This window comes from Olea europaea, chromosome 18, assembly GCF_002742605.1.
Source record: "Olea europaea var. sylvestris chromosome 18, O_europaea_v1, whole genome shotgun sequence".
Classification (NCBI taxonomy): Eukaryota; Viridiplantae; Streptophyta; class Magnoliopsida; order Lamiales; family Oleaceae; genus Olea; species Olea europaea.
This window is the reverse complement of record NC_036254.1, coordinates 6670723-6682679: the sequence shown is the minus strand read 5'-3', so window position 1 is coordinate 6682679 and position 11957 is coordinate 6670723. Positions and strand designations below refer to the sequence as shown.

The following is an 11957-nucleotide window of genomic DNA, read 5'->3' as shown; positions in this document are numbered from 1 at the left end:
TTTTATTATTTTTTGATAAAAAATAAAATAAAAATAAACAACAAATAATATACTTCAATTTTAATTACAAATTGAATGTAGAATCCCTTGAGAAACAGGTTATGCAAGTTTCCTTTTAGGGTGCAAACCTCTTCCCGTTAGCGGCGGCGGCAGTGCAACGTGTTTCTTTTTCCCTGACCGGCACTTCTGATTTTTCCTCAGCTGCGGTTGCGAGGTTGGATAGTTGGTAAAATTCTTCAATTCGATAAATGTTAATCAATTTCTATTAGATGTTCATAGGGATGTCAATAAGTCCAGCCGAATTGGTTAACGAGTCAAAACTTGAGGCTCGAGTTTGGCTCGATTAAAATTGTCGAGCTTTTTTTGGAGCCCAAGTCGGGCCAAGTAAAAGTTCGTCCAAAAATTTTAGGCTCGATCCAAGCTTTCGGCTTGGGCCTTTCTGAGCTGAGCTGGACTAGCTCGTTTTTCTCTTTCTCTCTATTTATTTATTTATTATTTATTATTTTTTAAAGGCAATCTTTGCTTCCGTTCAAGATAGTGTTTGCTGCCTTTCAATGCAGCATTTTACTGCCCTATTTTTATTATTATTATTTTATATTAATAAATGCTCACGGGTCGGCTCGAGCTTTTTTCAGGACGAACTACGGGCGGCTCGAGCCGATGAGCCAATTGACATCTTTAGATTCGCCCCATGCATATATAGGCTCTCTCTCCGCCCTTTGATTTTTTTTTTCTTCTTTTTATTTTTATTTTTTGATTTTTTTGTTTTTTTGGCCTTTTACTTTAACTGTTCAAAGTTTCAAACTTGCGGTACCCCTCTTAGATGAAAAAATTTATATGGGCACTACTATTATTCTTTGGGCCTGTTCGGTAGTTATTATAAAAATTAATTTTTTGATTGTTAGAAAGAAAAGTGGATTTAACTGGTAAGTGAAGAAGTAAAAAAAAGACTGCTGTAATAAAAAAATAAAGGTTAAAAAATTTATTTTTTAAGGTAAAAAATTGCTACCAAATGATATTATGTACGTAGACCACGGATGCCCTGCCCTTGTGCAAGCCGGACCTGAAGAGAGGCCCCTCTGCCTCAGCCCAGCATATTGGGAGCCCAATAATTAGTTGTATCCCTTTTATTTTAAACCCAACTTCACGTATTCAACGTCATCTTCATCATATACATTCTCCTCCACCACGACACTGCAGAATCTCTCGGTTGGCGGCTGCTACTCTGCAAACTCAATTTCTCCAAAATCCGACCTGCTACGGGCGAGGAGAGATTCCGCAGCCACGCACATTCCGGTCTATTTTCGGAATTATTGGTAAGTAATTTATTTTCCCTAAAATCCGCCGGCGACGAGCTGGCATGCTGCTTCTGTTATTAATTCGTTTTCTTGTTTTGGATGAGATTCAAATTGGGTTCTTTGTCTATTTGTTGCAATATCTTGATTCTTGAAGACTTGAACTTTGAAGCGTATCACGGAATTCATGTTTTTGGTGAATGAAATTCTGAAATTCATCCATTAATGATTAATCCTGCCATCCATGTTTAACTGTTGAAGTAATTCAACAGCAAGTGAATTGAGCAATTGTTCTAAGGTGAGCTCGATGTTACAGAATGGCTATGTTCAAACTTCAAATTAAAATAACCAAATATGGAAGACTTTCATTACAGAGGGATGAAGACATAATTATAGGTTATCTATGAATGATCACACCCGAGCAGAATATTCCCAAATCTGACTTCAAATTCAACAAGCTAAAGAAATTATCAAATCAAGAATCCACTGGGAAGCTTTTGGATCACTACTACATTCTAACATTCCAATTTTTGGTTAATGAAATTTGAAATTCATACATTAATCCTGCCTTGTTTTACAGAAAGTGAGCAACTAAAACTCTGGAATTGATAAACTGTGAATTATGGTTGATATGAAGTTGAGTACTTTCATTATAAGTTGTGAATTGTGATTGGGTCATCAATTTTCATATTCTTTGTTTTATTCTTTGATTTTAAGTTAACAAATTTAGTTCCTTAAATCTCTTATAAATGAAAAAAATTAATTGCTTGCTATGATTTATGAGCCCAAAATCTGAAGTTCGCCCGGGCCCCGTAAAACACAGGTCTGGCCCTGCCCTTCTGGTGGGTTTGGAGGAGAGACTGAGCTTGTCCGGCAGAATTTGAATGGTGGGAGCAGAGAAGGGGATGTGGGCTATTGTTATAACTGTAATTTTTTTTTGGTGCATTCATAAAAATATATATTTTAATTATGATGCATTTAATTTATAAATGGTTGTAATAATAAAAAATAAATTGGCGCACTGTTAAACATAGTTGTGAATTCAATGTTTTGTTGTTATTTCCCAAGTACAATGCATGCAGAAACATGTTTTTCTATTGACTTGTAATGAAAAATTTAAACGATTGTCTATGTGCTTAATTAATTTTCCGTTCTCAATGGCGGTAAATCTGAACACTTTGAATTTTTGAGGTTTTCTATGCATTTTTAATGAGTAATATATGTGATTTTGGAAGTTTAAATTTTGTTAGTTGAATTTCCGTGTTAGGTTAAGAAAGTGTTTCTGGGAGATACCAGAAGGGTTCTATTGATTCGGAAGCATAACAAGTGAGAAATTACAAGTACTGTAATTCTTGTGAAGTCTGCTTATGGCTGGTGAGGATAGCTCTTCTTATCGTAAGGGTGGAAAGAAAATGAAATTGGGCAGAAAGGCCAAGGAGGAATATACTGAAACAGGTCGAAAAGTTTCAAAGCACCAAAATTCCTCAGTGCGACAAGCATCATTTATCAGGTTTTGAACTCCTTTTTGAATCTGGATTAGCGGTCTAGGTCCGTGTTATATTACCTATGTTCATGTGTCCAACATAAGCAAACTTTATAGCTTTAAAAATTTTGATTTTAGAAAACTCGTTGACCCAGAGACGGCAAAATACTTTGCGGAGATTGCAAACGTAATAGAAGGGACTGAAATTGAGTTGGAGGAGCGGACAGTCATATGTGGTAATGCTTTGGAAGAGACTAGAGGGAAGGAGGTGGAACTTGCAACTGATTATATCATAAGCCATACTTTGCAAACTCTACTTGAAGGCTGCACTGTGGACAACCTTTGTGGTTTTCTGAGGAGCTGTGCAAACAATTTCTCTCATATAGCTATGGATAGATCTGGTTCTCACGTAGCTGAAACAGCTCTGAAGTCTTTGGCCTTGCACCTTCAGGAGGATAATGAGACTCACTCCCTCATTGAAGAGACGCTAAGTACATTATGTCAGGTACCAGTTACTTAAAATGCAGATGACATTATATTTTATTGACAAATTATACCAATTTGGATGTTCACTGCGGAACCTTGGTAGTCCCTTGGTTTACCTTTTCTTTTTCCTTTTTTTATCAATTTCTTTATGCAAGTTCATTCTGTTGAAAAGTATTCATCGCCAGTAACAATGACAATGCAATTTTATTTCCCTTTTTCTGCTTTCCTTCCTTTCTGTACAAATAGTGAAATAAAGTTGCACTTTGCATTAGGGTTTGAATCCATATTGATAGTATTTACAATATTCAGTTGATTTGTTTTAGCACCGTGTTTTTACTTTTTAGTAGTGAAGGAAGGCATTATATATGCCAAATGGTGTCTGAGAAGTTGCTTTACTTCTATTTTTTCTACCTAGGCTTTGTGGAGTAATGTAAATACTTATCTCCTCCTTCCAGGAAATCGTGGTAAATCCTGTTGATGTAATGTGCAACTGTTATGGATCTCATGTTATGCGGAGCCTTCTGTACCTTTGTGAAGGAGAAACCTTAGGCTCTTCAGAGTTCCACAGCTCAAAGCCATCTGTTCTGCTGGCAGAACGTCTGAATTTGAGGTCTTCTCAGTTGGATGGTCACAAATTGCAACATCATCAGAAATTTCCTGATAAATTAAAATTTCTCGTATCAGAGATGTTAAACCCTTGCAGGGTAGACATAGCAACTCTTGTAGTAAATCAATACAGCAGTTTGGTTCTGCAGGCATGTTTTCTGCCTTTTAAACTTCATATACTGATTTAGTATCTTAAACTTGTAGTTCTTGGAAATAAAGACTGCAAGCTTTTGCATGTGTTTGTTCAGGACAAATTTCTACTTATATAGTTAACCAGTTTCACACGCACTTCTTTAATCCCTAAAAGTAGGTGAATCTAGAAGTTTTTCTACATTTAATGATACGTGTTTCTTCTGATACAATAGTCATAAGCAGGCCATGTTGAAGGCTGCTTTCATAAATCAAATAAACAGAAAAAATGGCGCTGATGTTATGTTAATTGTGATGCTTTGGTCCCCTGATGTAGTCTAAATGATGATGAGTTAAATTTATTCAATGACAGACTGCTTTGAAATTATTAGCTGGTCATGAACAGGAGTTGCTCCATGTAATTCCAGTCCTCCTTGGTTTCAGTGCTGAAACTGGCTCGGGGTGGAACTTTATGAAGGCGAGTGAACTAAAAAATATTCTAAGTTTAGTGGAAGAAAATGCATACAGCCATTTAATGGAGGTGAGATCATTTTTTTCTGATTTCCTCCCTTTTCTACATTTATTTCATTGTTAGTACGGTTTTGAACAATCATTTTTTTCCGCTGTTGATTTAAAGATTCCTTTAACTTGTGCAATATTATTATATACTCTAATGGTTTTTTTTTTTTTTTTTTCCCTTTTTTTCTCTCACTGAGTTCAGTTGATGAAAGCAAAGTTGAAATTGATGCACCAAAATGAAAGTGTAATTTGTACTGTACTTTGGAACAAGTTTGAACAAATCTAGAGTAGATATTTACCTGTCCAAACATTGAGCTCCCATTTGACAACCATTAAAACAAAACTTTTTTTATTTTTATTTTTATTTTTATTTTTATTTTTTATTTTTCATACTCATTTTCAATCACACATTCTCACAATAAAATATTCGGTACGAAAATCCAAAATTTTTTCTACTTTTTAATCACATTCTCCAAAAAAATCACTATTCCAAAACTCATCCCCCCCCCCCCATACAAATAGTGAAATAAAGTTGCACTTTGCATTAGGGTTTGAATCCATATTGATAGTATTTACAATATTCAGTTGATTTGTTTTAGCACCGTGTTTTTACTTTTTAGTAGTGAAGGAAGGCATTATATATGCCAAATGGTGTCTGAGAAGTTGCTTTACTTCTATTTTTTCTACCTAGGCTTTGTGGAGTAATGTAAATACTTATCTCCTCCTTCCAGGAAATCGTGGTAAATCCTGTTGATGTAATGTGCAACTGTTATGGATCTCATGTTATGCGGAGCCTTCTGTACCTTTGTGAAGGAGAAACCTTAGGCTCTTCAGAGTTCCACAGCTCAAAGCCATCTGTTCTGCTGGCGGAACGTCTGAATTTGAGGTCTTCTCAGTTGGATGGTCACAAATTGCAACATCATCAGAAATTTCCTGATAAATTAAAATTTCTCGTATCAGAGATGTTAAACCCTTCCAGGGTAGACATAGCAACTCTTGTAGTAAATCAATACAGCAGTTTGGTTCTGCAGGCATGTTTTCTGCCTTTTAAACTTCATATACTGATTTAGTATCTTAAACTTGTAGTTCTTGGAAATAAAGACTGCAAGCTTTTTCATGTGTTTGTTCAGGACAAATTTCTACTTATATAGTTAACCAGTTTCACACGCACTTCTTTAATCCCTAAAAGTAGGTGAATCTAGAAGTTTTTCTACATTTAATGATACATGTTTCTTCTGATACAATAGTCATAAGCAGGCCATGTTGAAGGCTGCTTTCATAAATAAAATAAACAGAAAAAATGGCGCTGATGTTATGTTAATCGTGATGCTTTGGTCCCCTGATGTAGTCTAAATGATGATGAGTTAAATTTATTCAATGACAGACTGCTTTGAAATTATTAGCTGGTCATGAACACGAGTTGCTCCATGTAATTCCAGTCCTCCTTGGTTTCAGTGCTGAAACTGGCTCGGGGTGGAACTTTATGAAGGCGAGTGAACTAAAAAATATTCTAAGTTTAGTGGAAGAAAATGCATACAGCCATTTAATGGAGGTGAGATCATTTTTTTCTGATTTCCTCCCTTTTCTACATTTATTTCATTGTTAGTACGGTTTTGAACAATCATTTTTTTCCGCTGTTGATTTAAAGATTCCTTTAACTTGTGCAATATTATTATATACTCTAATGGTTTTTTTTTTTTTTTTTTCCCTTTTTTTCTCTCACTGAGTTCAGTTGATGAAAGCAAAGTTGAAATTGATGCACCAAAATGAAAGTGTAATTTGTACTGTACTTTGGAACAAGTTTGAACAAATCTAGAGTAGATATTTACCTGTCCAAACATTGAGCTCCCATTTGACAACCATTAAAACAAAACTTTTTTTATTTTTATTTTTATTTTTATTTTTTATTTTTCATACTCATTTTCAATCACACATTCTCACAATAAAATATTCGGTACGAAAATCCAAAATTTTTTCTACTTTTTAATCACATTCTCCAAAAAAATCACTATTCCAAAACTCATCCCCCCCCCCCCCCCCCCCCCCCCCCCCAACAGACACACACACACACACACAAAAAGGAAAAACTCATTTTAATGTTTATCAAACAGGGGATTGAATATCTGTTAGCTCTGCTTCCTACAATCATGAAACTAAAACCAAAGTTAAGGGTCATCTATTACTGGTCTTCGGTAATGTAGCCTTTTTTATGTCGTTGTCCTCAGTTTGAATACCTTACCAAAATGGTGCAACAACTAATGGCATGCATTAGCATCATAAAACCAGCAAATATTTCTGTGATTATGTAGAAGGAATGAAACAAAGTGTTACTCTGACCTTTGCTCTTTTCATTGGTCAAAGTATTTGCCATTTTGTATTGTAAATAACAATTTTGTACACTCATAAGTTAGCAAGAATTTGTTCCGTTGTTCTGGTAATACTCTTCTTTACACTTTTGTATTGATGGCTTCTATGCTTTTAACTTTGGGAACCGCTTTTCAGGTCATCTTGGAAGTGGCTCCTGATACCTTATATGATGAATTATTGACAAAAGTTTTCAGGAGTTCTTTATTTAAGATGTCATCGCATCACACTGGGAACTTCGTTGTACAATCATTGGTTTCCCATGCAAGAAGTCACGATCATGTATGTCCCGGGAACTTTTCTGTGTAACAAGATCCCTTGCTGTTATCGCTTTCTTTAACTATATGGAACCATCTTATGTGATTTTTTTCTTTCCACATTTTTTGAGGGGGAGAACGTAGGTAATAAAGGCAATTAATCTTATGAATTCCTGGGTTTGGTTTTTTTGACTTCAACTTAAGCTACTTCAAGCAGAAAAGGGTAAACCTAAACCCCCCTTCAAACTGAAAGAAGTAACTCACACATTCACAAAGTGTGGAAGCTGCTTACTACAAGGTTTATGTCCAATATTGGTTGATAATATCTTATGGAACCATGCTAGATGCTCCACATGCTAGTTCTTGATTTGGTAACCATGATATGTAATTGATCTAATGAAGGCAGTTGATGATGCCTTGACTTATTGTGCAATCTAATTTCTTGTTTTGGAATCTAGATGAAGTCTATTTGGGAGGAGCTCGGTACAAAATTCAAGAATCTTCTTGAAATGGGAAGGCCGGGAGTCGTTGCATCTCTTCTTGCTGCAAGTCAAAGGCTTCAGACCCATGAAAATAAGGTTCGTAACTACTCATTATCATTTGAAATTTTTGAACTTAAACTTGAACATCCTGTAAAGTTTTGCCATCATAGTAAAACATTCAATTTGATGGAGCAATTAATGTAAGTAATTGGGTATAATTTGGGGGAAGGATTGGTTTGTGTCACCTATTTGCTATAAAATTATGAATATTTTTCTCTTTTAACTTAATCTTGGACTATTCTGGATGATAGTGTTGTCAGGCCCTTGCTGCTGCTGTACGTTTGGAGAACGAGTCTACTGCATGCATTGTATCACGGATACTCTTTCTTGACAGTTACTTCTACTCTGAAGATAAGGACAACTGGAATTGGCCAAATGGTGTTAAGATGCATGTTCTTGGTTCATTGATTCTGCAATCAATTTTTAGACTTCCAAATGTATGCAACTTTACTTGTGTTTGTTTTGACATTTCTAATATAGGAGAAAATTGCAATAAATTTTGTTGCTTCGGTTATGTGCTAAACTATCTGAGTAAAATATGCTTTTAACTGTTAAAACATGTTTGTTTAGCTTTGAAATGAAACTTCTTCAACTGCTTAAGAGAGAATTACAGAAAGCTAATATCATGTTTGCTAAATAGCTAAATTGAAGAACTGGTCTTACACTGACTTTTAGCTATGACTAAATTCTTACAAGCAGAGTTTCTTTTGGTTTTCGCCACTTGCTGATTCAAGGAGTGCATCATAAACATTATCAACTTGGTTTAACTTGCCATTAGATCAAGTTCGATTTTGTCTACTCAATATACCTTTTTCACCAGGCAGTTTGGTTGATTACACTTGTACTATTCTTTTCTCTGTTGTATAGGATTTCATACTGGAATACATCTATAGTATCACATCATTGGAGAACAACCAAGTGCTTGAAGCATCTAAAGACCCTGGTGGTGCCAGGGTTATTGAAGCATTTCTCAATTCAAATGCTTCGACGAAACACAAGCGCAAGTTGGTTATCAAGTATGTTATAAGTTTCTTATTTCCATTCTTGTTTATCTTGTATGTATTGATGTTTTATGTCAATTGCAGTTTTATTGTACAACATTATCGCCAAACAGTTTTTTTTCTTGTCGGAGGCTAGTTTCCAATGAGCTCTTTAAAGAAACAATCACATAATGAATAGCAGAGATAATATTGTGAGAAAATTGAAATTTCTAAGTCACCATTGAATGCCATTTTTTATTATCTTTATTCTTGTAAGATAGCATGCCTTACACATTCTCATCCATGAAACTTAAAAGGAGGACTTCTTTTTTTAATCCTATCAAATTTAGATGTCAAGAGAAGTTCTTGATTTTATGGATGAGACTGTAAATTGAAATCATTTACTTTTCAGAGATTCACAGTGTACTGCGGATTTCTTGTAGGTATTACATGGAAGTCCATGTAATGCTATACCTGAAAGTTCCGATGTTCTTAAAATTATACCCACAGAAGATCATAAAGGACTTCCATGTGAGATGGCAACTGCCAAGGCGTCAACTAATCCTGAGCAGTATTAAAAAAATGAGCATGAGTTATTTTGATGAATGAGTGTTTGGTATCTGAGAGAAGCATATTAAATCAACTTTTATATGTTGCAATCTGACGCCGATTAGAAAATCCATTAATTTAAGCAGTTTTTTACAATTTTTGATACTTCTATCAAGTTTTGTATGTTATGACTCGTACACAATCATTATTGCCTGGAAGTTCCATGTGAATTGGAGATGACCAAGAAATGCAACTACACTCAAGGCCCTTTTCAAACCTCTGCAAACAACTTGAGACCCTCTTTCAAGTATTACATCTGATGAAAATTTGCTTCTAGTACTCCTTTTGGGCCAAATTTAATTTTATGCATCAATGCTTTGTAGGGAGTGATGTTTAATTATTAACAGGCCCAACATGTACTTAAAAAACTTTTATTCGCTAATAATGTAATATTTTCTAATAATATATTGATCCAAAAACATGAAGGCTTCGGGGACATTTTGGAGAGCTGTCTGTGTATCCTTCTGGTTCATTTACTGTTGAAAAGTGCTTCAATGTCAGCAATTTATCCCTGAGGGAGACAATTGTATCAGAGATATTACCTGTCCAATCAGAACTTTTAAAGACTAAACAGGGCCCTTACCTGATGAGGAAACTTGATGTTGAGGGGTAAGTTGTCATTTCTCTTGGTTGTTCCATTAAGAATTACATTGATATTATATTCTGTGTTGTAGTCTGGTTTCTCTTTGTCTTATATGTTGTGGTCTTGTGGATATTTAATTGAAGATAATGAACATCAGCCTTCAGTGACGGTGCTTTTTTATGTCACGATTTTGAATAATATGGATGGGTACTAGGGACTGGCTTTACCTCCTTTTCTCTTCTGAATTACAGGTCCTGTTAAGAGATGAGTTGGATGCTGTTTAGTTGCTCAATAAATATTGTAATGTTCTAACAAGATTTTCCTTGACATACTTCCTTTTGCATGATTGGATTTTGCACACTTTGCTTAGCATCTCCTCAACTACTAGAAAATTGCCCTTAGTAATTGGTATAACCCACCGGTTGTAGCAGGAAAAAATTACACAAAAGAAATTCAAAATAGTTTCCAGCAAATAAAAATATGATTTATTCTATAACGGACTGAATATGACCTGAAAATTACTACTTGATAGGCATTTCAGAGGCCTACCTTACTTCACTCTCAGTACATGTGAATCAAAAATAATTAAATTCCCATCTTGCGCCTATCAGATTATTCCAGAAGCTCCGGCCTCATCACACACCTCCAAACCAACTAACTAATGTTTTCTGGTAACAAATTATCACATGCATCCAAGCGCAGGTACTGCGCAGCTGCTAGGTCCATTTACGGCAGCTAAGTGCCCTGCTTCTTGTCCCTGACCAATTGTGAAACTACCATTCAGCTTGTTCAAAGTACCAGTCTCTGCTATGATGTATGTATGCCGGTGTAGGAACGACCAATAGAATTGGACTTCTGCTTATTACCATTTGAGTATGACTGGGGTGGGCAGATTGAGTACATCCATTTTCTCATTTTGAAGGTGTCTCCATGATTGAGCAGTAATAGGTAGGGATGACAGGATTTGAACCTGTGACATTTTGTACCCAAAACAAACGCGCTACCAAGAAATCACCCCTCACGTGTGAAATTATAGAAGATCTTATGAAATTATAGAAGATCTCCTTTAAGATCTCGAGTTTGTCTCTGGAGGAAATACCTGTACTGGGTAATGCATTATAGGATGTGCTGTAATATCACTTTTCACAATATTATTTACTGTTTATTACAGAAATAACCGGTCACTTCTGCACTACATATGGAAATGCATGGAGCCTACCATTTTCCTTTTACTTTTCCCCTTTTTAATGTGTGGATGGAGCGTTCCTATTGGTATTGAGGTGAGGGGAGGGTTTGAATACAATTTGTTTGCCTGGAAAATGCCAATTATTTTCTTCCTCTGCTCTTGAAGGTGAATACTGATGATTGCATACGCAAATTGTATCTGAGGATGTCAGTACGGAAGCTGTGTGAATATTTAATCCATAGCTTGATTCCTTGGTGATTGAAAGAGTCCATCATGGTTTAACAGCTTATGTACTTGTTAGTTGGTAATCATTCTAAATTGTTTGGATTTGTAAAACATGTGATACACATTTGCACCTATGTTCTTTTTCCTTGGGTTGCTTTTCAAGTTTCTCGGCAAAAAAATGTAATATCTGTAGTTAACAAGCTAATCCCCTATGTCATCAAACAGGAAATATGTACAGATATTTGATCAATTTACTGGCCACGGGGTGGTCTCACTCTCTCTCTCTCTCTCTCTCTCTCTCTCTCTCTCTCTCTCTCTCTCTCCTAAATGAAAGAATTTGTTGGCAGGTACTCTTCTTAGTCGATTGATTCTTCAGTCATCCTTTGGAGGCTTGCACCTGGTACAAGAAAATGTGTCTAAGTAAAGCTTCTTATGGAGGAAAAGGGCTTCAACATATTAGGAGTTAGAAGTTACTTATTCTGCGTTGGATTCGATCTACTTGGAGGTATTCTTCGAAAGCTTGAGTTAACCTTCTTGAATGGATTTTTCTCATCTGGGTGCAAACTTTTAAAAGCATCTGTAGATGAATCTATGCTTGTAGAGGATGCTTTCGTCTCTACCAGGAGGCGGGCTCCTTGCGCTTCGTGCAGGTGAGACTGCAGAATCATCATTAGTGCAAGAACAAAAGAGATT

At 35.7% G+C, this 11957-nt stretch overlaps 1 protein-coding gene across 2 annotated transcripts; it reads left to right on the top strand.

The window, feature by feature from the left end:
* The first annotated feature begins 1133 nt into the window (after positions 1–1133).
* Positions 1134–11543, top strand: LOC111367314 (pumilio homolog 23). Of its 2 annotated transcripts, XM_022988125.1 has the most exons (10): positions 1134–1316; positions 2563–2805; positions 2917–3283; positions 3720–4019; positions 4373–4540; positions 7021–7164; positions 7598–7717; positions 7933–8118; positions 8549–8697; positions 9697–11537. In XM_022988125.1, the coding sequence occupies exons 2-10, from the start codon at positions 2663–2665 to the stop codon at positions 9881–9883; spliced, it is 1764 nt and encodes a 587-aa protein (XP_022843893.1). In that variant the 5' UTR covers positions 1134–1316; positions 2563–2662; the 3' UTR covers positions 9884–11537. The 2 variants fall into 2 exon arrangements, with proteins under 2 accessions (XP_022843893.1, XP_022843894.1); XM_022988126.1 differs by lacking the exon at positions 1134–1316 and having other exon boundaries at positions 2703–2805; positions 2934–3283; positions 9697–11543.
* Positions 11544–11957: the final 414 nt, after the last annotated feature.

What these genes read in the sequence shown, in the direction of transcription:
- LOC111367314 (XM_022988125.1), top strand. Translation starts at nt 2,663, where the DNA reads ATGGCTGGTGAGGATAGCTCTTCTTATCGTAAGGGTGGAAAGAAAATG. An exon ending in CGACAAGCATCATTTATCAG is followed by an intron (nt 2,806 to 2,916) that starts GTTTTGAACTCC and finishes TTTTGATTTTAG; the next exon opens with AAAACTCGTTGACCCAGAGA. An exon ending in AAGCGCAAGTTGGTTATCAA is followed by an intron (nt 8,698 to 9,696) that starts GTATGTTATAAG and finishes AAAAACATGAAG; the next exon opens with GCTTCGGGGACATTTTGGAG.